Source organism: Harpia harpyja, chromosome Z (genome assembly GCF_026419915.1).
Source record: "Harpia harpyja isolate bHarHar1 chromosome Z, bHarHar1 primary haplotype, whole genome shotgun sequence".
Classification (NCBI taxonomy): domain Eukaryota; kingdom Metazoa; phylum Chordata; class Aves; order Accipitriformes; family Accipitridae; genus Harpia; species Harpia harpyja.
The window spans coordinates 84,451,319-84,479,166 of record NC_068969.1 but is presented as its reverse complement, the minus strand read 5'-3'; the positions used below and the strand labels follow the sequence as shown (position 1 = coordinate 84,479,166).

The following is a 27,848-nucleotide window of genomic DNA, read 5'->3' as shown; positions in this document are numbered from 1 at the left end:
GTTTCTGTTAGCTGCTATACAGTACACCACCATCTTAACATAAATTTTCTCCTCTTAGCTGAAATCTGTATTTCAAGAGTGCTGTCTAGCACAGAGAGTAAATTCTAAATACTGGACAAGCGGTTGTGCTATGAGATTCTTCAACTACTACGACCCAGAATTTAAAGGTCTGATTAAATTCTCCATAAAAATTGTATGATATCACTTAGTAAGTCTTAATTTTTATCAAGGTCTTGTTAACCACATATTTTGTAATTTCTGCCCCAAGTAATTTAAGATTTTCAAATACTTTGACTTGGAAATGTTCAGTAACATTTTTTCTTTCATCTGATTTCAAAAACTCGGAGAGGAAATGAAATGTAAGACAAAAGCACACTGGAGTGAAAATATTAACCGCATTCAGTGACTTCACTAATAACTGCAGTTACTGTACTGTAGGCTCACTTACATTTGGTGAACCTTTCCCATCTAAAAATGTAAATGATGCTTTTATATCACTAACTGGACATAGCTGAATAGTTACTTACCATCTGAATATCTTATGAATAGCAAGCTTCTCCAACAAACATTTAGACCTTTATTCTCCTTTCACATCTCTTATGGATATAATCTCACTCATTCTAATCCAGCTGCACCTGACCTAAATCTTTAAAAATCAGACTAGGAAGTAAGATCCTTCATTTGCTTTATTGTAGTATTTGAATAGCTCCTTTTTAGGAAAAAAAAAAAAAATCAAATGGAAACTCTCAGAGAACAGGAGGGTGTATTTCAGACCTACAAGCCCCTGGTAGGAATGCACCATTCCTTCACCTGCCTCATATATTCTCACAGAAAGACACTGAGCTGGAAACTTTTGGTACTGACTATATTTGTTATCTCCTTTTTCAAAAACCTGTATAAGAATTTTCCTTACAAAAAAAGCTCAACCACAGCAAGCTGTAACAGCAACTGAAGAGGTGTTCATACAACCTGGAATGTATGAAGGAGCGAAATGGTAACTAGTTATTATCCTAGAGACCAGGAACAAACATTACTTGTCCACAGGGTAAAGTAAACAGCAAGAACAGTGTAATATGTATTACATTTACAGGCATGTCTCTGATTCTCAGTTGCTCTTCAGTCACTTAGGGTTTTATGGGATATGGGATTTATTTGTCTTTCTAGAGTAGAAGCATCAGAGATCTTGTGAGAGTGAAACATGAATAGTCAATAAGGACTAAATGCACAGAAGCTTTAAGTTTTGCAAGCAGGTTTGCATGGCCTATGTTTATGTCTAGAAACTAACCAAATTATAATCTATATAATTGTTTTCTTTTAAAATGGGAACTGAACTTGAAAAAGAATAATGGATCAAGTGTCTGTTTTTTTAAATCAAGTTCAAATGCAAGCGAGGAGCATATATCACTTTTTTCCCCAGACCATGAGAATTCAGGAAAGGTAAGAAGTTGGAGGGTAGGTTTCAGCATCAGTCAAGAGTAATGACTAGAAGTTACTCTAAAATCTGAAACGAAACTATATGATATATTGAGCCACGAAGTCTGAGATTTTTCCAAGGAAGCTGATAAGACATGGATATAGATGTTTCTAACGTTAGTACAAGATGTGCTTTACATTCAGTGATTGTTTTAAAAACTGAGTCAATCAGTATAAATACAAATACACATGCCTTTTGGACTTTATATATTAGCATAAAAAATACAGAGTTATTAAGAGAGCTTGTAAGGTGCTGCAAAGGTTTCCATGTGATTGTAACAGAATATCCTTAATGGCTATACTACAAAACCCAGAAAATGAACACCTACAGGCCGTGAACACATGTAGGTGAACACCACACTAAGGCTGCATTGGCATCATTTGGTTAAGCTGTGCTACAGTAAACCATTTAACTTTTAAAAAGTTTGTTCCTTACCTAAAGCAATTCAGCTTATCCCATCAGTGCTAACTGAATCAGCTGAATTGGTCATGCAGTCAAGATACCCACCATCTAGTAACACCTGTGGTCAAATGCAGACGGAACACAGTGGAATGGTGTATTTTGCCCCAGTTTATGCCTCAGATTGCCACTGAAGCACTATGGGTTTCAGGGTTTCACAGGCTGGACTTTCATTCTGTTTTCTAATTCTCTGCTTCAATAATCACATTCTTCTGAGATAAGTTGTGACTGTCATACAGATAGGTTCTTTCAATGTTCTTACTGACAGGCAGCAACATTGCTGCTCTCACAAAGATCTTGAGAAGCCCTTCACTAGTTTTTCAAATATCCTTTTCAGCTCTGAATTTCTGCTTTTTCCTTTCCAAGAAGACACCAATCAGAATTGAAGAGCTACTAGGAAGTATAAAGTTAGGTATTATATTTTGGCCACATCTTGAACTGAGAAAGGGACAAAGGGGGACACTTGTTCTGTTTTTACCTAAATAAACAAAAGGCCAAATACTGAAACAGAAAACCCTATGTCCTACAAACACTTTTTATACAACAAGAGACTTCCAAATAGTAGGAGCAAAACACTAGCAGGAAAAGTCAAAGAATTTATTCAGAGATTACTGGGTATGTGAGTATTACCTGCACCAGTAGTAGATATCAGTTTGGGCTTGCTGCGTGCTCCATCACCTTTTGTTGTATAGGCTGTCACAGTGAAGGAGTATGTAGTTTCAGGCTGAAGCCCAGAAATTATCATTTCCTAAGATGAAATAAAACAAGAACAATTTATTAAAAATAGATTGTTTTCCAGGAGAGCATGGAATCCTTCAGACAACCCCTGTATGTTACACACAGTGTGTGCGCTTTTGTGCTACTGGCAGTGATAGCAAGCATTTGAGAGCACCAACAGACTGTTCTGTGTGAAATACTTCATAATGCACGATGATTCACTCACTTAAGCAATAAAAGACAGCACACTTCTAAATAGCATGCCTCAGGTTGTTTAAGGCACAAGGCCAAAGGCTTAGTGGTGTGAACAGTGAATAAAGCCTTCTGAAATACCTTGCCTCAGGAATACTACTGATATTGTGAAATGCATGCATATGTAGATATGAGAAACTCCATTTAACTTAGTCATTCACAGGACACCACTGATATAGTTATAAAATGCCTAGTAAGAAAAGTGTTGCATTTGTATCCACACTTTGTAAGTAATGATGGCTTAGCTGAACAAGAAAGCCTTGTTACTTTTGTAACACTTTCACTGCAACCTGTGTCACTGGTTGGCTTGTGCAAGGACTTCAGAAACAACTCACTCCTCAGGTCTAAAAGAACTACCTAAAACACCATTAAAAATCTGGTCAGAGAATAAATCTGATGGCCCTCAATCTAACGACAGCAGCTACAAAACAAGTAGCTCTTCAGCTAGTACAAGTGAATGGGAGCAAGATCAAACTGTAAGTGTCAAAGCAAGGGAAATCTTTTTACACATGCCTGTGCACGCACATGTATACACACACCGAAGAAGGTGAAGTGCCAGACACCCGAAATAAACTAAGCTTGTGTCATGCTGTAAGGGCAGCTAGAGGAATTTAAGCCTTGACACGATATCTATAAATTTTATATGCAAATATAAGAGGACAGTATTTGGAGGCAACTGACTGGCCCAAAGTTCCCAACTCATGAGCTTCCAGTCTGTAACCACTGGAGTACTCCTTTGCATTTTCACATGCCTGAATGGATTTACACTAAATTTCACTGCTTCTAGAGAGATGGTATATTTATGCAACTAGAAGAAATGGTGAATGTGCAATCACACACCCCTCAGATGCAACAACCATAAAAGTTAATGCAAAAAATTACAGGTCAGACTATCTACAATAAATGGATTTTTCAAGATAGTGGGTATGAGCTTAGTACACATGCGATTAGAATTCAGCATTGTATTTACAGTCAGTTATTAGCAAGTCAGTATTAGCAACATAGAAATAACAAGGTAATTATCAGAACAAGTGGGCAAAATAGCTCAAAAAAAATAAAAACACATTAAAAAACCCTACACCCTCCCCCCCTTAGACTCCATCTCAGAACCGAATTGATCCTAAAGGCCAAAATCAGTAAGACAGATTTCTCATCTTTCATAAGGAAACTGCACCTAATAGTAACAGAATAAAATTGTAAAAGGCAAAAAAAAAAAAAAATTGCCATCCTTTTAAACAGTGATGAAGATATTAGCCTCATCTAAACCAAACAGTACTTCATGGTGTAAAAGATATGATTGCATGTAGTGCTGTCATTTAAAAATGTGATTTGGATACAGCAAACACTATTGGGCATAAACATTGCAGGGCATTTGGCTTTCCTGATAGCATACAAAATACATTTATCAAATTACCAAAAAGAAAGCACAACTGACTTCACCTTTCAGCTACACAAAAAAAAGTTAACCTTAAAATGAATACAGAAAAATCTGACTATTGATATGCAACCCTGAACCACTTTTGCTTAATTTTTCTAGCACCTTCTTGTAAAGAGGAAATTGTGAGGCAAAGTCAGTGACAGCCATCAAAAAGAAGAAAATGCAAACCAGTTCTGTACATTTTGGCATCATGCTAAACCCCAGAACAAGCAAGCAACAGTAACCGCCACTCTCCATGGGAAAAGAAGAAAAAAAGAAAAAAGTGCCATAAGGGAAAAACCTTTGAAGTTACGAGCATGCGTTTCTGCAAATGAAAAAAAAAAAAGAAAATAACAACAAAAAAAATAAAAAAAAGTAAAAGGAGGCTACAAGCAAACAAGCAAAAAGAAAAAAAAATCCCAAACCCAACACACAATGTTTTTCTGGCCAGTCAAAAACTACTCACATGTTCAGTAGTATCATCATATTCCCACTGATTGAGAGTAAAGAATGTTGGAAGGAAAAACAAAAGAAATGAAGAGATTTGTAGCCTGGCTGAGGTAATGTTTTCTTCTTAATAGTAAAATAAATACTAAAGATGTCTGGAAAAATCGTGTACAATTTGAATTAATCATGTAAAATCACATAGAATTTGGTTAATGTAATCAGGCCAGGCATTTTAAATTCCATTTCTGCTCTCCCTAAAACCCAGCCACTTCTCTTTCCTTGAAAGATGAAATAAGTAATGAATCCTTTTGTACTATGTAGTACTATTTTATAATAGATTGTATTAGTAAAAGCTACCAAGGCAGAATTAAAAGCTACCTGGTTTATTTATTCATGTTACTAGGCTATATGCTTGAGTTTCCCAAATGAATTCAATGCCTTATTTAAATTAATAGTAGGATGTTTTAGTCTTGAAACCTAACTACACTGATGTTTTACCATCACGGTCTCCATGCCTGCACAAGCCCTGATCACATTATCACAGAAGTATGATACGCAGGAAGGAGTGCCGGGAGGAGAAAGGAGGTGACTATCCAGAGTGAACCAATGGCAAACAGGCAGGTCAAAGCCAAACTTGGCAAAAAAAGAAATGCGACTCTTGCCTTTATGATATTTGGGCTCAAATATCTCATCTAGTCTCCTGTTCCTGACCTTCTTAGTGTTTAAAATTATTTTAAATTACTACCACATGTAAGTTGAAAGTGAAAATCTGTGCAAGGAAGGGGAGAACCAAGGTGCAGCATCATCTACTTTTCCATCTCCTCTCCCTTTTCCCTTTCCCTTCCCGCCTCCCCACCTGTTTCCATCTTTCTCTCCACTGAATTTAAGCTGTAAGAACACCATGTTTTGCAAAATAGGTAACTAAGTACACATTGACAGATAGACAGACTGGCAGGTAAAACTGCAACAAAGACCTCCAGGAACAGAGACAATACTTGGAGAATAAGGTCATCAGCAAAATGCAGGTGTAGGAGACCTGTTCTCAAAAAGGTACCTGCAGTACTGGAATTTAGAACTAAGACTGGAAAAAGAAACAAGAGAAGCCAAAATACATTTGTTTATTCACATAAAATGATTAAGAGGCAAATTTAACTCTTTACTTCATGCTAGGTTCATAATTTCTTATCATTTCCAGTCATTCCAGTCATTCCAGTCATAAATTGAGAGCTAGCAGTGAGATAATAGTTTCAATATCAAGTAGAACTTGATAATAGTTTCAATTTAGGATGATTCCTCCAGGACCAGGAGCTTTGGGAACCTTCAGTGTTACAGAGCACTAGTGTATCCCAATCAGTAAAATCCTATTTTTAGAAGCTTTTTAAACTTGATGTGATCAGTCTTTTGATTTCATCATGTCTCATAGTTTATAAAACAGATGGGACATTCTGCAATATAAGTAACCCCATACCTATTTAAACTAAGCTACTCATTCTATTGCACAGTTATTGATATGAGTAATGACAAATATAAATACCTTAGTGATTTCTGAAGTTTCACTAATGCATTCAGCTCCCGTGAAACGCGTGGCGAGATGGATACACGCTAATGACAGAAATACTGTAATAACGGGCTAACACAGGCTTCTAATGATTCTAGGTTTTTCATTGAAACAAAGAAGTATCAGGTGTGTGGATCAGGCAGTGCACAGTTTGCTACATTGACTGTGACCCGGCTCGGATCAACCTGTTGCTTTAAAACTTCAGAGCTTAGGTATAGGGTGAAGTCTCCAGGTTTAGCAGAGCCAGTAGAATGAAACAGCTTAGCATTTAGTTGCACACCTATACAGAAAAGGGTGCCTAGGTTTGCCCAAGAATCTTTAAATGTAAGTATTCTGAAAAAAAGTTGTTAAAATGAGATAAAAAACATTAGCTGATAGGCTGAAATATAGAAAGAAAAAAAGGTTATTCTGGATAGCTCTCTGGTACACAAAATGTTTTCACTGTGACCTAGAAAAGAACATAAAATGCCCTAATTACCTGTGCATCAGCCAGCATGATGTCCTTTAGCATGGGCTGACCCTTCGGCTCTCCATTTTCCATCCTCACATAGTGGACCTGGTATCCTCGGATCTGACCATGCTGCTTACTGGGGACAGGCGAGCGCCATGACACTTTAACAGCAGTAGAGTTGACAGCCTCTACCTCGACTTTGCGAGGAGGACCACTAGGAACTGGAACAACATCATTGGACAGAAGAGAATTACAGGCACCTGTCCCACCCATGTCTTTTGCTTTTTTTTTAAAAGGGCAGACTCACTAAGTTTTCTTTGAAGAATACAAATTGTTCAACAAATGAAAATGCTCAACCAATCTGCTCTACCTTTCAGTGAAAAGATCAAAAAACATGACTGATGCAAAAAATGGAAGAAAAAAGAGCATTAGAGAAATAGAAAAACATGTAAAAATGTACAAAAGCCAAGGAAGATGCTTTGAAATTCAAAGCACTATAGTACAAAGAGATATTTTAATCATTGAAATAATACTAATACTACTAATAATAAAACCACAAAAGATTTCAAAAAAAGTTTCCCTTATTTTTGTTTGCTAAATTCTTTGGGGTTTTTTTGTTTTGTTTTGTTTTGTTTTTTCAGTAGTGTAAAATGAGGCTCGTAATAGGGCTGTCTTCTGTCACTTTCAAGCATGGAAGAAAACAAAACGTGTGGAGCATCAGTTTTCCAAGATTAAAACAAAAAAACCAAACCAACCCACTCCCCAAAAAACACAAATCAAAAAGCACAACATGGAACAAGAGAGCAGTAAAAAAACCCCACCAAAATCTGAAAAAAGGTTCATAGACATAAGTGTTTAAAAATAACAATGACTATAAAATCAAGGAAAAGGCAGAAAGATTTCCTCCTGAGAGGTTTTTTTATGTTAAAAGAGGAGCAAGAAGGATATGTATGGGCTTAAAGGGGCAGCAAATCATGTCACTCACAAAAAGGTACTTTCTGTTAAAAAAAAAAAAAAAAACAAATATAAAAATGGTGTAGAAAGGACAAGTCTTTGATTAAAAAACTCAAAGGTTGATAATATCTGTGATTTGGGAAAAAAAGAGGAGCAGAAAAAAATACTGTTAGGCTATACAAAAGACAGCAGATCGACAGAGAGTCATAGAGGCGCAAACTGATGTAGTGGAGGCAACATACCATCTTCATCTGTCCGAATCAATACTGCTAAGCTCTCTGGGCCAGGTCCAACATCAGTGTGGGCAGTCACAGAGATCCGGTACTCAGTCCATTTTTCCAGCTGTTCCAAAAGGTATTGGGTACTGTCCGAGGAAATTCCCAAAATTTCATGGGGCTTGACATCTTCTCCATCAATCCCAATGTACTTGATGGAGTATTCAGTGATAATGCCATTCTGTTTTTCCACCGGTGGAGGTTTCCAACTTACCAAAATGCTAGTGGAGCTGGGGCTTGTGCAACTAATGTCTTGAGGAGGAGCTGATGGCTCTAATTTCAGTAGTGAGTTAAAGGAGGATTTGAGTGAAAGGATAGGAGTGATTGAAAAAAATGAACAAAAGAAAAAAATAAATAAAAAGACAACCAAATGAAAATAAAAAATAAACCCCCAAAAGTAGAAACTTAAAAAGGCAAAACATCAGATAATCATATGCACCTTGGCTTATTAACATAAGGAAACTGAAAATGAATAAACCAACTAAATGGTGAAAAAGGATGTAGGGGAAATACATGAAAATGAAACCTCAAAATAATATTACCTACCTGTAATTAAAATTCTTCTTGAAATAAAACAAAAACGTGACACTTCTATGACTACTGATCTATCATTATAATCATTGCAATTAGTGCAAGCTATAATATTTTAAATGACACATGACATGTATTTACTTGCAAATTTGGACATAGCCCCTTCAACTGGGTTTACTTTCTTTGAGAAAAGTTCTCTTTTTACAGAACTCCTAAAAACTTGCAATAATTGCTAGAAATTGCTCCATAAATTGCCATTTTTGTAGCCTCCCCACCTGAAAACCTATTTTTTCAGTTTTTTTTTATAACTGAGTCTGCCTGGCACAAGTCAACCACAAATTACGTTTAAATGAAAAGCATTTACTGAAACTTTTATTGTAGCCCACATACTAGGAGCATGCAGTCAATAGAGGATGAAGAAAGTCTTAGTCAAAGATTTACCTACCAGGAAAAAGTGACAGGCTTGTTGATTCTGACTGTAACTTGTACTTACCCTAGATCAGCTGTCAGTTTTATTTTTTTAACTCCTCTTGGAGACACCTTTGCTAGCAAAGAATTAAATCCTACCAGTAATGTAGGTAACTTCTATAGGGAAAAAAAAAAAAATCTACCCCCAAACAATGTGTCAAGAAAGCAGGTATTCATTTTACAAAGAGAGTTCACAAGCTCAGCACATCAGAACGGTGAGAGATGCTGACTTTGTTTCATCTCTTGTCACCAGCACCAATCTACCAGAGCAAAAGTGCTCACCTTTACTGCTTTGTACTTGAAAGAGTGTCTTAGCGCATCTACCTTTTCCGGGCTCCAGAGCATTTAAGCATGTATGTCATTCCATTGCTTTCAGTGAGACAATTCAGGTACTGAAAGTTAGGTATGCATTTATGTGCTTAAATGTACTTTGACTTAGCAAAGTCTATGCTTACTAACTGAGATCATTCACTGCACCAAAAAGGAGCCACAGTTCAAATTCACTCGTAGAAGTAGTGGACGTGGACTCCTTTCATACTTCTGACTTCTCTCTTGTAAGGAAAACATAAATTTGGGGTGCAAGATCTTTATGGCACTTTTTTTTTCTTTCCCCCTACTATTTTCTTGCATTTCTTAAGGGAAAAAAGAAACAAATGGATTTCTGGTACTTATACTAGGCACATCATACAAAATTAAAGCAACAGAGAAAGCCTAGGACCCTGCTGTGACCTATTGCATTTACACATGTATCTTTCGGTTCCCTGCAGCTCTTCTACAGGGATCAATGGCTTTTTACTCAGTATGGTACACTGCTCTTCTGAAGGGAAAACCGAATGGAATGTACCAGCATTTCAACTAACTAGAGGAGGTGGATGGGGGGACAGATGAGAATTATCACATTTGGGGGTGGGGTTTTAGGCTAATTCAGTAACCAAGTACTCAAAACATGTTGGTCCCCTTCTACCATCAACTTGTGCAGGAAATAAAATACAAGTAAAATGTCCCTTAAGGATCTTATATGTAAAGAAATAAATCCCTCTAGCATCTTTCTCTGAAACCAAGATGAAAGGCAATAGCGTATTCTGGTGAATATTGCTAATAAACTCATATAAGTTTATTAATTTTTAATCCATTATACTCTGAAAATGCAAAATATTGCATTTATGCAACCAAGGATAATCTGTAGGCTACTTGTGTAATCAGTTTTATTAATGCATATACTTTCTTCTTAAAATACACAATTTTTGTAAAAAAGATTTTGCAATCTTTTCAGCAATTAACCAGGGTCGGCCCACTGAAATCAATTGGATTTTCCTACCATCTGAAGATATAAGAAAAAAGCATAACATATTCTCATATTCAAGAAGGGAAAAATGGCAATGTACTTATATATGGAACATGCAACTTTGGCCCCTAGATGTTTATTCTGTATGCACAGCCTAAGCAATCTTCACCCAGTATAAGACAATGAGCATTCTAAATAGCTGAAATGGCTAAATAAATAAATACCTTTTTCTTCATCAAATTACTGATTTTGTATTACTAAAATTAAAAGGTGCCTTGCCACTATCTCTAAACTAGCCTTGTGTTATATAATCTTCATTTATGCTTATTCTAAATGCCTTAGAAATGCTTCAGAAGGACATTTAGCTTTGGTTAAAGCTCTGCAGCACTGTATCTCCAGTCACACTAATTACTATTAATATAAAACACTAACGAAGAATGACAGTGTAATCACATCTGTCATGAGTGCAAATTAAAAAGCATCATGTCAATTGAGAATCTGAATTTTGTGTTTTGAATAATACTACTTTAAGAAAAGGCCATTAAATTTAAAACAAATACAAATAGAATTGCACTAAGTTTTAAAATGATACAGTGTAATGCAAACTGTCAGGAAAGCATAACTCATCAGGCAAGAGTAGCACTTCTGAACATCATCCTTGAATATCTGATTGTTTTAATTAAGTCTTAATTTAAATATTTTAAAATGTATATATAAATCCCTGACAAATTTTTGCATCTCATTTTCAGAGATATGTGATGATTTTCATGACACTGTTTCCATAAGCATCCAGTGAGAAGACAATTTTTCTACTGGTGTAAAAATTGACTGAACATCATAAAACCCCTAGATTAAAAGAAATCTAACTTAAAATCAGAATGATTAGCTACTATAGAAGAATGGTTATGAGAAAACTTTTGGTCCAGTCTGAAATATTCAACCTGACCCACTCTACAAAATTTTTGTACTTCAGAAAGATGCTTCAAGAACAACTTAGTATTACAGGAAATCTGCAGACTGGGCAGGCGGAATTTTATGGGTGGAGGACTGTTATTAATGTACATCTATTGCACGATAAAACATTTTATCCTATTATAACATAAAATAAATTATTATTATGAAAGCATAATATTGTCTCCTTAGACACTGGTTTATAGAGTTTTTTTCTGAAGTGATGTAAGAGCCACTCGCATATTAAGTTGATCACAATACACCTACAAAAGTACACATTTTAAGCATTCTTTTGCTGTATTAAGCACCATCAATGCTGTATTTTCATCATTTTGCCTTTTTCTCTGTTGCTGCCTCTCTGGGCTACTGAGATTAATCTCTTCGAGAAATACTAAGACAAGGGAATAAATTTAGCAAGGAAAGACACCTACTTGACTGCATGGTTCTTGCTGAGATTTCTGCTGTCGAAGCACCCAGGCCTTGCGGAGAACGTGCAGCTAGACGGAATAAGTACAAGCTGTTTGGCCGTAAGCCTTGCAGGCGATAAGATGTAGCAGGTTCAGTGGAAACCCGTTGCTAAAGGTAGGTAATAAGAGGAGTCTTGATTAATATTCAGTGACTCTGAATTCTGTACATTGCCTGTCTAAGAAATGCTTTTATACTCTGATCATAACCCCATTAAGAAAAAATTAAATTCAAGAAAATAAATCAGAACAAAACCAAACTAAACCAAAACAAAAATGAATATGTTACTTTTGACAAACACACATTAAGGAACGATATATTTTGAAGCTGACAGCTAATGGGTGAAACTCATAGCCAGAAATATTGTTTGACTGTTTGAGGAAGCAATAGCTGTGTACAAAGTATAAAAGGCTTTTCAGACAGTAACACATGAACAAAGCCTTACCTATAGTTACTTCTTATGACAGTGAACTGCAGGGTTTTATAATGTGAGTAATCTTGGGTTTAACCTCATAGTTAAATTTGTGTTCAAATTATTAAGAAGCAAATTCTTCCAAAGGGTAACTTATTAAGCAGAGGCCTGTGTCCTATTTGGAAGTGAAGTATGGATCTGGTCTCCTTCCACACAATAAGCTTATGCATTCACAGTATATGTGTGAATATGCCATAAACATAAGTTCAGTTGAAACATCAGCAATGACTTGGTGATGCAGGAGAAATCGATGAACCTGACACTCCTCTGCTGCCTTCTGAGACTGCTGGCTTTTTTCTTTTGTCTGGGACACCTGGCAATATCACATGTTTTCCATATCAGAAGAACAGTTTATTCTAAATTCTATGGTACTAACACCACTGCGGTCCTCAAACTGAAAATTTTTTAAGAAATAATGGTACAGAAAAAGTCCACAGCAGGTTTTTATCTTTAGGAAAAAAAAACGTATTTTCTTCCCAAATATTACTGAAAGTTTAGAGAAACTTGAGAACTCTCTTACGTGGTGGCAAAGAGAAACAAAAATTCTCTAAGGCTGAAAATAGACTTCAAAGTCCAAGTATAAGTGCAAAAAATCTTAATGAGTCCATAACATGCCCCAAAACACTTCTGCTTCCAAGCCTTTGTAGAGGAGCAGGCCTGGAGAGATATGATCAATGTCTGAAACCGGATGCAACTTCTGTGGAGGACTCGTTGCGAACAACAGCAAAGTTCCACTGGCTAGTAACCACCGACAGCATTTTCTGCTGTTTACACACTGTCAGCCTATTGTTATTTGTAGTAAAGAAAGTGACTAATCCATCAATTCTAAACCATTGCAGCATTTTATGTCTGACTCACCAAAGATTTAAAAGACGTATAGTTTCTTCACTTACCTCCTCCCCGTGCTCCCCATCTTTGTAAACCAGTTCATAGCTGGAAATAGTATCAGACCGTGGAGGTGTCCAGGAAAGTAATATGCTCGTTTCAGACTCAGGTTCTGCTTTGAAGTTCAACGGCTGACCAGGCACTAAGGAAAAAAGTTGAGCAGTGTTGCCAATTGTTTATTTGGCTAGTTCAACACTTATCTTTCAAACCGTTTAAACTATTATCTGAATATTTCACACAATATTACTTCCATTGAACTTACTGAACTTAAACGAATTTATTAACTGTACTATGAAATAAATTAATCTGTGCTCAGAAAAAGAGTAATGATATATTTAATTCTCATGTCACAAATTATCAAGAATTTCAAATAAACGCTTCACAGTGTAAATACTGCACACATACCTGAAATGCAATTGAACAGAAGCCTGGTGATGAATACCAGCAGTCTAATAACCTATGTCTGAAATCGCGAATATATACCTGTACATATGTGTGTGTATATGGGGAAATGCTAGTATTACATAAGATTGGCTGGAACAGTCAAGAAGAAAGTGTTAAAACCATTATATGCATTTCCAAATCTGAAAATGGTTTGCTCAGCTCATAAATTAAGATACTAACCAAATTCTGCTTTTTAAGAAGACACCTAAATATTGAATGTTTTTGTAACCTGAAGAAGTTATAAACTACTGAAGAGATCTTCATTAACACTCTCATTAAGTGACATATTTCTGTCCTTTTAATGACTGGTATTTTTATCAATATAGCTGAATTTCTAGTAATGCTTTCTAACTGCAATAACTAAAAACGCAACTTTGATTCCAGTAGTCAAGAACATTCTCTGTTGTTATGTCTCGTGTAATGGTCACAGAAATTATCCAGACTAAATGTTACCCTCATTTATTTCTGCAAATAATAAGATTGACTGGGAAAAGAGAGCAAAATATAACCCTGTTACTTTCAGTTAGAAGTGCCGTTGATAAGGCATGAAACCATCTTCCACAGCATTTCTAGCTTTTCAAGATTAATATGTGGCATGCTTTTATCTTTTAAGAGAAAAATATGAGATGCACTTCTTAGCACATACTGAGAACAGGTGTGACAAGTAGGATGTGACAATAATGATTGTTTCACAATCATTTTTGGGGGTAGAATTTTATTGCAGCATTACAAGTATGTTTCTTTTATACAGTAAAAGTCTTAAAAGTACTGTGGAGCAAACAGTAAAAATAATTTGTGATTGTAATTCTTATCTTCCCCAGACTTCTACAGAATGTCACTCTGTGGATAACACTGCCCTTATGTATGCTGGTGCAGGTTTGATATCTAACCTTTAAACAGACAGATAACCTGTCAACATGAAGGGCATATTCAAGCTCCTGTATGGAGGCTGCAAGTCTCTAACATTCACTTCTTTTTTTTTTTTTTCTTTTTTTTTCAGAAACAGGACAAAATAGAAAAGGAAAGGTGTAGAAGGATGTTGCCTATTTCTGAGGGAATGAGGGTGAACAGGAAACCAAGTCTCTTTATGGGAAGAAAAAAGGAAAGGGGTAATTAGCTATTTTTCTAAAAGATGTCTGGTGTAAAAAGAGATCACTTCCTGGGTACTGCAAAGTGCAAAAGGGAAAAGATCACAATGCACAGGGAGCAATTACAGGAAATATCAACAAAGCATTTTTCACAGAAATACTTCTAATTGTATCCTTTAAAAATTGAATGGATTTGAAATTAAGAGGGAGCGAGCAGAATAACTGGATAATTTCTAACTTTGAAACAGATTCTGAAATAACACTATATCAAACTTTAACTTGGCAAATCTATAGCATAGTTGTATAAATGCATTTACTGGGTGAACAGGTTGCCCAGAGAGGTTGTGGATGCCCCATCCCTGAATTTTTCCAGGCCAGGTTGGATGGGGCTTTGAGCAACCTGATCAAGTGGAAGGTGTGCCTGCCCTTGGCCAGGGGGGTTGGGACTAGATGATCTTTAATGTCCCTTCCAACCCAAACCATTCTATGATTTTATGAAAAAGGTTGTTAGCTGCTTCAAAACACTCCTGAGTAACAATATCAGACAACTGCTGCAGATTTGTCTCCTGTTGAAGATGGCTTAAAGCAGATGTGGAGCCCCACTGCAGGCTTGCCAAAACTTTGTAATAAAATCTGGAGTCTAGACAGTGATTTGGAAGTGTTCATTTTGCTACAGGTTGATCCAAATGTATCTCATGAAACTCAGGCAGGTACCTGGCTGTAGGGATTTTGTTTGCTTCATCTGACAAAAAGCTAAAAACTGCTAAAACTGACCTGTGCAGAAAATTATTTCCTTCAATGTGTATCAAAGGATAGGGAAAAAATTATTTTGGCAAAGTAACTGAGCAGCATGGTTGGAGTTACAAAATCACCTTTGCCTGGTCACAGCAGGTCAAACAGCAGCTTATGTTATCTGTGTCATGCTATCCATCTTGTGTTTGACATGTCTATTAGTGACCTGGAGGAGGGGATGGAGGGCACATATTCCAAGTTTGCAGACGACATCAAGCTGTGTGGGACCAGTTGATACACTTGAGGGCCAGGCTGCTCTTAAGAGGGAGCTGGAGAGGGGGTAGAAACAGGCCAATGGTTCCTCATGAAATTCAGCCAGCCCTTTCCCAGGGAGGCAGAGTGCTGCAGGGATGCAGGCTGGGGCTGACGGGGCCAGGGAGCAGCTGTGAGGGATGGCCCTGGGCCGTGGCAGGCAGCAAGCTGAGCTGGGGCCAGCTGTGTGCCCAGGTAGCAACAAAGGCCAGTGGTGCCTGGGGTTGTGTCAGCAGCAGATGGCCCTGAGAGCCAGGGGAGGGCAGGGATTGTCCCTTCTCCTCAGTGCCCATCAGACTGCATTTGGGTACTGCCTCTGTTTTTGACTCTCAGCAAGATGGCTCTGCGCTGGGGGCCCTTGCCCTGCAAAGAGACACTGTAAGACTGGTGCTGCTTCAACTGGGAGAAGGGATAGTTTCAGGGGCATGCAACGGCATGTCCGCCATCAGTGGGAGGGACGGAAGAGACGCAGCTGGGCTCTTCACAGCGGTGCATGGCAGGAGAGCGAGAGACGGTGGCACAAGCTGCTGAGACATGAGAGGCTCAGGCCGGAGATAAGAAGAAGCCTTTTCCCCATGAGGACACCCCAGTGCTGGAGGCAGGGCCAAGGGAGGTTGGACTGTCTCAAGCCTTGGGAGGTTTTATGCCTCAACTGGGTGAAGACCTGAGCAGGCCAGTCTGACCCCATGGCTGAGCTTGCTCTGGACAGGAGCTGGGGCTGCAGAGCTCCCCAGAAGATCACCCTGCCAGCCTGAATTGTCCTGTGATGCTATGATCTGTGATTAACGTACAGATACATGAATTGTAGAACACAGCCAGACAGTAATAGTAAATGACCAGTCAAGTGACCCACATGAAGGCTGGTACCATTCGTTTGAATAAATATGGCAGCACATGGAGAATGAAGGGTATATCCTGTGTCTCTGCACGTTTTAAGACCTTCATCCTTCAAGTATTCCTTTCAAAAAAACACCTTTATTGTCTTAGGTCTGCAATTCTCTATCATTTTATAAGACAAGTTGATGGTTAATTGGACTTTCACAAATGCTGTTTGCCAAAATAATATCTTGCTGCAAAATCCAGTCTCCCCTCACATTTTTCAATCAGTTAGGCAACTCTGAAGCTAAAAACACTGACAGAAGAAAGAGGTGACAGGAAAATCCACATTGCTCCAAACACATAGAGAAGATGGAGGAGAAAGAAAACAAAAACAAAATAACAGAAACTAAACAAACAGTATTGTCGATAAACTCTGGTAGGGAACCCAAGGCTTAAGCCAAGGAAAAAGTACCAGATAAGAAAGTGGAACGATAACTTTTAAACGATTTAGGATTTATGCCTAGAACACACAACAACTGTTCAAAAAATTCTTCAGTGGCACATGGGAACTAAGCTAAGCTGGAGGAGCTGACAGAAGGTACTAGTCTCCTTCAGAGATGAAAAAAACCTAGGGAAACTGGAAAATATATGTAAGTGGACTTTATACTCTTGCTGAAGTGTTTTTAGTTACACAGACAAAATCTAACTTTCCATATTAGTGCTGTACATGGTCAGCTCACTGAACGGGATCTTTTTGCATGAGCTTTCTCTCAATATTGTCTTTTCTGTCTTTTCTGCTTTGAGGTCAATGTGCTCTACAAACGTGTGTCAAAACCAGTAACTTCCCTGTGTACTGGTATACCTCTTTATATTTCTTGCTTGTAAACATGACATAGTACAAATGATGAAACAGTACAATGCAGTGACAAAACAAAGAAGGAAGTCCAGAGTTAGTCTTTTCAAAACTTCATACCAAGTTCTACACCTTTGCTTGCCTAGTCCTCCATGTTTATTGCTGGATAACCAGAAACAAACACAGATTGCTGGACCTTGTCCTTCATATGTGGTCCTATGTCCATCCCTTATTCAAGTGCCAGAACAGAATCATAAAATGGGATCTCAAATCGGGAAGGCACTTTGGGTCCCTATACAGCTCCTCAGCTGGCTGAGGTAACCAGAAAAACACTCCAGGGCTGTGCTGGATTTGCAAGTGATGCTGGAAAGAGAGGAGAGTCTCCAGGCTAGAAAGGGCCCCGTGACATTGCCAGGGTGAAATCTATACCTAGAGCAAAACTCTATCAGTTCAATCAGGAATCAGTTTTGCAAAGGACAATAGACAGATCAAGAGAATTTACAATCAATTGGGGACTGAAAAGGAACAAGAGTTTATGCTTCTGCTTGCTCTGGAAGAAGCATGAAGCTCTACAGAGAAGCTCTTACAGTTGAAGAGTTAATGTGTCCTGGAGTTTTTGTTTTGTAAAACAATACTTGTACTTTTTGAAATACCAAATTCTCATGGAATATAATTACAAAATAAATTGGGTAATGTACGAATTATATGTGCATCTGCTCTCCCTCTGTCTTTCTGCTACAACAGAAATAACCTCTTCAAATGAGTCTGAAGATAGCTGAGGCTTGCAGTTCTGCAGTGTCAAACACAGAACCACAGTACTCAAAATAATTAACTAAAATACACTTTAAATGTCTGAAAAGCACAGCACATTTTCCAAAAATAACTGCTTTCTTAAAATAATATGTGTAACTGACATGGAGGAAGCCCACAGAAAAAAATAAACATATTGGTCAGTCTTAAAGACAGAGTCTGCATAGTCTTGTTTGAATGACTAGAGAACACAGTGAAGAGATGAATTATTTTTCAGAGTAATTCTGTCTACACTTTATTTCTACAGTGTAGCAGTAGAGTCATCTTAAAATTATTTCAGGCTGCATTTTTCCGTAATAAAGTTCAGCGACAAAAGTAATGTGTATGCATTTCCAGTACTCATGCACATATTTGCAAAAATCAGAATTCTGGACAAGGAAAAAATCATATTAAAAATAAAACAAAACACCATACCCTATTTTGTGTTCTAAACAGAAGAAAGGGAGATTATAAGCTAGAAAAATCAGTGTGTGAGGGTAACATCCTGAATATTGGTGTCATCATGTTAGCATTTAAATGAAGTAAACACAGAGACTAGGGCATTTAACAGAAGTTAACTGTGCTTTGAGAGCAGAGGGATTATTCAAAAGCTTGTTCTTTCCTACCTGACCAGAAACATCCCTTAAGGGGAATTTTGTCACTTAAAACCCATCCTGCACCCCACCTCAGCTCCACATTATCCTCCTTCCACCTGCTTCCTTGCATCACAGCTGAGTTTCCAGCTGTGTGCTCTCAACCCTTCCCTTGTGGAAGTCCTTTTCCATGAAATGCTTCACAAGGAGACTAGTACTGTGGAGATTCAGAGACATGAGGTTTCCCTGTTCATGTGTTCATGAAAAAATTTGAAATGTCTGGCAAAGTAGCTAGCTTGCTACAACACAGAACTGTATTCCCTTGCTACAGACTCCTTCCTCTGAATTTCTAATCTTCTTTTACAGTAAGAACTCCAGAACCATTAACTCATTTCCCCTTAAGCTAAGGCTCTGTTTATGAGCCCTGCAAGTCAGATACTTGACCTTCTCATTACTGTCCTTTTCCATACATTCAAAAGATTAGCCTTTTATAACTGTAATAATCCTTAGTCTTCAAACCACTGCCAATCCTTGGTTTAAAATTAACAATATGTTTTATGTTGTAAGTTCTTGTTAAAGAAGCATATGTTTACAGGTACACATTCATTTCCCAGAATATTTTTTTCTCTCTCTTTCTCCAACAATCCACTACCTAAGAGACCCTGTGCATCTCTCACTGTCCCCTCTTTCTACCTAAGCTCAGAACAAAACCAGGATCCTCTGAATTCCTTCAGTAGCTATCCTCTCTTTGCATATTAAAACCCAACCCCACCCAACCCAAACCACACTCAAACCCACACATTCATTTTAAAGCTCAAGAATTTTCCTGGTACACACAGGTTAAAATGTATGTGTACTTTTGACCAGTTTAAGAAAAGGAAGAAAATATGAGAAGATACATGAGAAGTGTGTCCTGGGCAGCTAAATGGAGACAAACCAACAGAGCTTTTGTTTTCTATTGAAATAAAGAAAAAGCACAAGAAGTATCACACTAAAGCTTATATCAATATTTCTTTATTCTAAAATTTGGTGTCAGTAAGTCAATTCATCTAAATAATATACCAGTCCTGACTCCATCCTTAGCAGAATCAAATCCTTTGACGCAAAATGCAGAATAAGGACTTTCTTAGGTATAGCTTTTGGAATTGATCTTCCCTTATTCAAAAGGCTCAGCTCTACAACTGTTTTCTGATTACTAAATTTCTTAAAATGGTGTCTTTTTACAGTAAAGAAAACACTGCTGAAAACAACTGGGCAGTAGGACATGGCTTTTCCTTTAAAATGCTTAAGCAGAATACTGAAACACAAAACTGAACATAAAACTTTTATTTTTTTTTATGTTTGGTTGTCTGAAAAATGCTTCTTTCTCTTCCCCTCAAATTACGTGTTCCTAATTAATATTTTAATTAGACCTAATTTTCACTATCAGCAGAGTTTCGGCTAACCTGCAAAGAGAGAAACCACTCATACAGCCATTTCAAAAGAACAATTCTGCTGTACTAAGAAAGCAAAGATTCTCATAAACAGGCTTTTTTAAACCCAATTATTAATTTTTTATAATCTCATTCCAAAGATCAGAATACACATATGGGAGGAAAGCTTTGAAGGAAACCAAGCTAACAGAGCCTGTAAGTCACAGCTGTAAATCAGGTTTTGTTGTATATACACTCTAATATCCCCAAAGTAAGCATAAGGGTTATACTACATATTTGCAATGACAGGCTTATTTGTTTCAAAAAAGGAAAAAAAAAATCAATCAAAACATAATTACCATCCCATTCCTATTTTTACTCTTTTACATATGTTTCCATTAAATCAATTTCTGCTGTTTTTAAATGGCACTTTTTAATTCACTATATTTATGTGGATGAGTTTCATCTTGACAAAGACTTAAACCAAAACAATCATATTCAGATTTAGATTACAGCAAATCTGGAAGAGAAGGGCAAGGAGGGCATTTTATTCTGCAGTGTTCGCTGAAGAGAAACTGCTGGATAGAAAGATAGGAGAATCTTAGTTTTTAAACATACCCTTAACTGGAGAACTGTACTAGACTTTCTTAGCTATTTTTCTCTTTTATGATTTAAAATGTTTATATTTCAAGCACAAGTATCAGTGCTTAAAATTGCCTTTCGTATGCCACATTTTTGGTTTTCATTTGATTTTTAACATAGTCACAAATAAACAATGTCAAGTCAACTGTGTTACGAAGTTGAAAACAGGTACTGAGAATGGCTCCTGCACTGTTAACATTGCCATAATTTCTTCAGATTGCAACAGTAATCAGAAACAGATGGGCACGTTTAATGGCAAATTCTATAAAGGTTTTAATATACAAAACTTTTCCAAAGTGACCTCAGCAAGTAATGTAACTTGGGCTGGTCCCGCTGAGCCTCAGTGCTCATTATTTTGATTGCTTCATCTTTCTCTGGGGAAGCCACTGACAAACTCTTGCTAATCTAAAAGGCTTACAGTTGTAAGTGAAAACACAGATGAGGAGCTCACTAAATCTTCTTTAAAAGCTTTTTGCAGTTGGATTCAAAAGGAAATCAGATGTCAATATAAAAACCAGTCCCTGAAAAAGGTTACAATTGCCAAAATTAAACTGGTGTACCTATTTACATTTTCATGTGCACACAGACACATTTTAATGTACCACTAGAAGGTCTAAAAAAGTTAATTTAGTAACTTCTCAGCTGAGATACTGCAAAAGGTAACACCTAGACCTTTGTGTAACACAACACTTAAAAAGGTTTGAGGACAATGCTTCAATTTCTGTTCCTTCTTAATTGCATATTGGTAAAACGCAGAAGTAAAAAGTGGATGAAACATAAGTGTCTACAGTTACATTTTAGAGATACATTTTTTAAGAATTTGAGGGATGCTAAATTCTTCAACAGAAAACTTTCCAATACTAAAAAATTCAACTAGTATTATATAATATTTCTAGGCAATCACTGACCTACAGTAATACTTCATACAGCTTTCTCTAAACCACTAGACAAAGGGAGCTTTTATTTCTTATTGCTACAATAAAACACTTTCTGCAGTGTAGTTCCACCAGAGCTTCTTGCTTTTGATTTCATAAAAATTCTCTGCAATGTTCCCCACTATGCTTCCTTGTCTTTTGCTAATAAAACTAATTCATGGACCTAAAACTCCTGTACAGAAACAAAACAACCTAACTGCAAACATAAAACAAGAAAATAGTGACCTTGTGGTATGCATTTTGTAGGGGCAGGTTGGATTTGATTTATAAATCCAAAGTGTACAGAACTGCTCGCTTGAACCTTCATAATGGTTTGTTGTTTTTTTTTAATGTTTTCATGTTTTATGTGTTTTGAGAACCTCACCAACTATTTGAATATACATGCACTACACATACATTTTAAATTTCCAAAAGCAAGATTCACTAGAGTGATGTAGCATAAGGGAACCACACGCCACCTAAACAAACCCCACCAACACAGGTAATTCAAAGAAAGCTGTGAAGAACTACTTGATAAACACTTCTGATGCAGAGAGCACTGCCAAATAGAAGCCATAACATTTGGCCACTTCCAGGATGAAGGTCTCCCTGAGACTTCAGTTAAACTTCTTGAGATTGATGAAAAAAGAAATGAAAATGTGAAGGGATAATTTCCACTCTTCAATAGTAACTTGCACTGTGGGATTGAGAAAATGTTATCTGCAAAAGCTGCCTGAAAAAACTGGCTATCCTTGAGACGAAGTTTTTTTCCACATTTTAAACTCAAATTCTCTCTCTGCCAAATTTTCTGCATGTATTTAATTTTTTTGTACAAGTTCTGTTCATTAGTAGCTTACCTCCTGTTTGAGTGATGACTTGAATGTCACTAGTAAGTGGTCCATCCCCAACAGAAGTAAAAGCAAGAACCTTCACAGAGTATGTTTTCTGGGGTACCAGATTCCCAATAGTGGTAATATGGCTGTCAGCCACATTGTGCTTCATCCAACTGTTGACATGTTGAGTTGGGTCCATGGTGTAATAAACTCTGTAACCTTGTATTTGTCCATTAGGTTCCTCAGGTTCTTCCCACTGTACCAAAATAGTGGTAGAGCTCAACATACGGGCCTGCACATTGCGTGGTGCACTTGAAGGTGCTTGCTCTGAAGTCCTTGTTGACACAGGCTCACTGGGTGGCCCTCGCCCAATGTTATTTACAGCAACTACCCGAAATTCATACTCTGAATATGGGCTTAGGCCAGCCACACTATAGCGTGTTGTGGCCACCCCATCAATTTCTTTATATGGCTCCTCAGAGTTCTTGGGTTTGTGTTGGATTATGTAGTAAGAAACTGGCTCAGGGTTTCCAGAATCCCAAGTCAATGTTATGCTTGTTGCTGTGCTTTCTGTCACCACAGGTGTTCCAGGAGGTTTGGGTAAGGCTGAAGATAAATGCCAAAAAATACAGTTAGCACTATGTAACTGTAGACATTAATTATTACAATAAGCAGCTTAAAACCCAAAACAAACAACAACAACAAAAACAAAACAGGAAGATTGGAATGGAAAGGTGTGATCTGTTCAGAGCAAGCTTTTGGCAATTATGATTTACTCCAGAAATCTATCAGAAAATCTTAAAGTTTTGTAGTGTAAGGTTTATTTGATATAAATTAATGATACTGACTTTTGTAATAGATCCCATAAACATATGCAGAAGAGGAATCTTATAGACAGGCAGTGCACCATTACAGTTTAATTTTCAGCTATTTTTGGAACCTCTAGTTTCCAATTACTTAGTGAACATGATACTTGGATACCCAGAAACTCTAAAAATCAAATGACTGGTTCTTAAAGGCTCTTGCTGTTGACAAGTATATGCAAGTAGACACAGGAGAATAATGGAATATTATGATTAGCTTATTTACTAGTATTATCGCTGTCTGAATCTGTATTTTGTCTTATGCTAGTGATTGGCTAGAATATTTACCCTCTTGATTTAAGTGGGTAAGAGGCATTTAGTCCCTTTCAATGCAATATATTTCCTCCCAATATGGCAATGAATGAAAGAATAGACTGAACTATGTCCAAATATTTGTGCTCGGGATATACCTTTGACAGTTATCTGCGCTATTGCTTCTATAACACCAAGGGTAGACATAGCAACACAAGTATAGTTTGCAGACTGCCTGACATCATTAAGCTCAAGGACGTTCCTCCCTATTGGCATATCATCCTCAGGTGTCAAATCTTCTGCTCCTAACATCCATTTCACATATGGCATTGGTGACCCCACCGCAACACACGTGATATTTACACTCCCGCCAGGCATGATCTCATGATTGGTGGGGGGGATAGAGAACCTCGGTGGGACCCGTCGAACTGGAACAAAACACAGAAAAAGGTAATAACATATACAAAAAAAGAAACTGAGTCTTGCATACAGACTACATGCAGTGTACAGACACAATTTAACATTTTAATGTGTTATTCCGATCTGCCAGAAAATATGTGTAAAAGAAACATGAGACTAAACAAGAATTTTGTCTGCACACAATGTGAATTATTCTATATTTACTTGAGGATATTATTAGGCACATTCATATAAAGGCTGATTCAGACCTATTAGGGCCCCACAGTTAACTAACTACATACTAACAATACACAAACACCATGCAAAAGATATACACACGCACACGCGCGTGCGCACACACACACGCACATATATATATGCATTTTATATGCCCATACATATATATATGCACAGAAGAAAACTGGAAGGCCAACAGCATGCTTGAGTTGATTACCAAAACCAACTTCAATGCTGAATGCTTCCAGTTGATGTGAATAAATGTGCTAGGCCACATTGTCACATCGCAGTCCTGGAACACATTGCCTACAGTACATTGAAAGTGCAATTTCATTTGCTTTCAGACTCAAAGTAGATGCAGCCTCAAGACCTCACACTAACACTGAAACAAACATAGAAAAAAAAATATAATTACACACAGATACAAATATATATATATACACATATATATACATATATATAAATATATATATATATAGATATAGATATCGTCACAGAAAGAAACTAGGCAAAGCCAGTACAAAGTACTGGATTTGGTCATGCAGGCAAGCAAATGACAGAATCAACAGAGAATCATGCTTAGGGAAATGTCTGAGTAAAAACTGCAGAAAGAAAAAGAACTCAAAAAGAAAACATATTGGGTGAGGAAAGAAAACTTGAGAGAGATGGGATAGGATAGGCTGACAGATAGAAGAGTTTAAGAGGAGCATAGAGTTTGAGGGAGAAGGAAATTAGATTAAGTTTATGTGGTTAAAAAGCAACTGTTAGGAAGGGCCACTGGGAAAATAGCAGAACATTTAACATTCAGGATTCCACTATGCTCACAGTTAAGGGAAAGCAAAATAAGCTATAAGGATCGATAATATTAGACATTTCTGTATTGATAGCAAGGGGTAGCAACCTTAAACACATAGCAGGACATTGCACTAACAGAGTAGTTAATATTTAAGCAAACACAACACCGAGAAAATTACCAGGCAATAACAGATCAGTGTTCCTGCTTCAAATATTCTCAGTGGTGTGCACATGTGTGGGGGAAGTGGAAGAGAGAGAGGTAGCTGAGAGAGGTAGGTTTGTATTTAGGCCTTTCATTGGACAGTGTACCCGAAACTGTATTTATTTGGGTTTAACAGAGGCTAATCATTAAGACAGTTTAAATTCAGCAAAAATAAAAAGTAAAATAAAAGACTATTAGCGAGTTTAAAAAAAAAAAAAAAAGAGAAAACTGTATTAGTCTGAAACCTTTCCACTATGTTTGATTAAATTTCTGTAATCTTCTGTGGATTCAGAGGGGCTTACTGCAATGGCCTCATGAGTGAATGACAGGCAGAAGGGGAACAAGCAGACAGCAAAACATCCATAAGCGGCCAGTTCATAGAGGCCACACAAAGCAAGTGGCAGGCAATGAGGAATTTCTTGTATTGAACACAATCCTTATAGACAAAGGAGAGTTTAGTCTTCATGCGCAGGCTGTTTAGAAAAGCAACTGCTGAAACCATTCCTTGAAAAGCAGGCATCAGTATAAACAAGCAATTAAAGGGAAGAAAAAGCAGGAACACTGACCAAGTTTACTAGACGTTAGTGTTAAAGCTAAAAAGGTTGCCATGCATCCAAGTTCATTCTCTCTTATCATGCACAACAGTTAGATACCAGCACTCATCAAAAGCCGTGACCAGGGCATTCTCTGCTTAAACATAACACTAACTTAAAAAATGCCACAATGCAGCTACATTCATTTCATTTGTATTCTTTGTTATTGTTTTAATTAATAGTTTTGTAAGGTGGGTAAAAAGTAAAAAACACACCAACCTTCTCGCAGCTCTGAGGGATGTAGGGGGTTTGATGCAGAACACAATGAAATGAGGAAAGGAGAAAAACAAGGGAAACACAGAGAGAGTAAAAAGGCCATATCAAGGCTTTCAACTGCTACTTGAACATCTCTACTTGCTCTAATTAAACCTTCCTACCTCATCTTGAAAAGTTAGCATTTTCCACAGCTACAACGGTGTTAGAAACAATAGCTAGCATAATTTTGAAATTTTCCTTTGGATAAAAAGGTATACATGCCTCATGCAGTACAGGAAAGTCAGTATGTTGGAGGACAAGAGAAAGAAAAAAAAAGATCAAATAACTTTCTATGGATGTCATAACTATGAAATGTTTTCCTTTTTTTTTTTTAAGTACCCAAAAGAGTCACACCATATGAAAACATACCAGGTTGATTGAAAAATCAGCTCTAAAAGAAATTTCAAAATCAAGCTAGGTATTTTGGTAAGGTCATCCACCCTACAGTAACATTTACAGCTGCTTATGTTTTCATTCCTGTTTCCCCCACCCATCCCCTTATACTGTAGACACACACACACACACACACACATATATATACACATATGTATGTATGTATGTAATAGGCTTTGTTGTACAGAAAGCTACATCAACCAGCCATTGGAAATACTGCCAGAAACAAAGACTTCCTTCTAGTTGGACCAAAAGAATATTTTCGTATGTTAAAAAAAAATTCACCATTTCTACTAATGTACAGAGGAATATAAAGGTTTCTTTATTAATTACACCTGTCATATAGATAGGTAATTTCTTCAAAAAATGTAGCCAATTGACCACTATCATTGTAAGGACTACAGTTCACTCACAAGTCTTACACAAAAGATATATAAATATATATATATATATACACATACATATATATAAAGAAGAAATAGAAAAGAAGAAAATACAGTTGTGCTCTGCATACATATTATTATAAAGTTAGAAGCTTTTCCTTTGCAATTATGCAGCAGAGGTCAGGTAGGCATATACCTCAATGCCTTGGGGTTACACTCAGCTGATTAGTAGCACACCAAGCAGTCACTTCAGGAGTTTGAAAAGAAAAGGAAAACAAAACCAATAAAAGAAAATAAATGCAAAGCACAATTTAACTTAATGCAGGAAAAATAGAAGTCAAGATGTAAAGATATAAATATACTTACAAACCTTAACCCACAGGATAGACTGGACTCAAGAGTGCTTTAAAAGAACAAAACAAACCCCACGCCTTTCTTCTACACTTTTAAATGAATTTTATGACTGACACATTTATCATGGCATTTTGATTATTACAGTGGTAACTGTAGAGATCCTGAGAGTATCTTAGCCCTGAACTTGAATGAAGAGCAGATGCCAGGGTTATGTCATTCCTACCTCTGACATATAGATTGGCAGGGGCAGAATAGCGTGTACCCGCACTGTTGGTTGCAACACACTCATATTTGCCTTGGTCAGATTCTTCACTCAGTTCAATTTGGAGGGCACCTGTATGAATATAAAATACATTGCCAAAGACACGGTCAGAGGAAGCTTTTTCTATCTATAACAATACACGGCTTAAAAATATGAAAAGCTTGTATGCGAAGGTCCACTCAACGTCGGTTCATTTTCTTGCTAAGGTGCACAGACAGAAAATGATGCAATGAAAAAAACAAAGAGATTATTTTTTTCACATCATCAGTGCTAGCACAGGAAAACAATTTGCATTTGGCAAAAAAAACCCCCTCTTTAAACAATACTCTTTCCTAAACCGTTAAAATGAAGATGGGTGAGACTGCTTC

General features: G+C 37.1%; 1 protein-coding gene across 6 annotated transcripts in view; it reads right to left on the bottom strand.

The window, feature by feature from the left end:
- PTPRD (protein tyrosine phosphatase receptor type D) overlaps positions 1–27,848 on the bottom strand; it is a 1,297,083-nt gene that overhangs the window by 114,695 nt on the left and 1,154,540 nt on the right. For 5 of the 6 annotated variants that reach the window (XM_052775887.1, XM_052775885.1, XM_052775888.1 and 2 more), the window contains 10 exons: positions 27,442–27,552; positions 26,053–26,064; positions 23,766–24,035; positions 22,517–23,098; positions 13,070–13,203; positions 11,671–11,815; positions 7,972–8,277; positions 6,803–6,996; positions 4,786–4,812; positions 2,564–2,681 (listed from right to left, as the gene is read on the bottom strand). In XM_052775887.1, the coding sequence (XP_052631847.1) occupies positions 2,564–2,681; positions 4,786–4,812; positions 6,803–6,996; positions 7,972–8,277; positions 11,671–11,815; positions 13,070–13,203; positions 22,517–23,098; positions 23,766–24,035; positions 26,053–26,064; positions 27,442–27,552 (1,899 nt within the window). Of the gene's footprint in view, positions 1–2,563; positions 2,682–4,785; positions 4,813–6,802; positions 6,997–7,971; positions 8,278–11,670; positions 11,816–13,069; positions 13,204–22,516; positions 23,099–23,765; positions 24,036–25,217; positions 25,997–26,052; positions 26,065–27,441; positions 27,553–27,848 lie in introns of those variants that run through there. The other variant, XM_052775890.1, reaches the window with a different exon arrangement.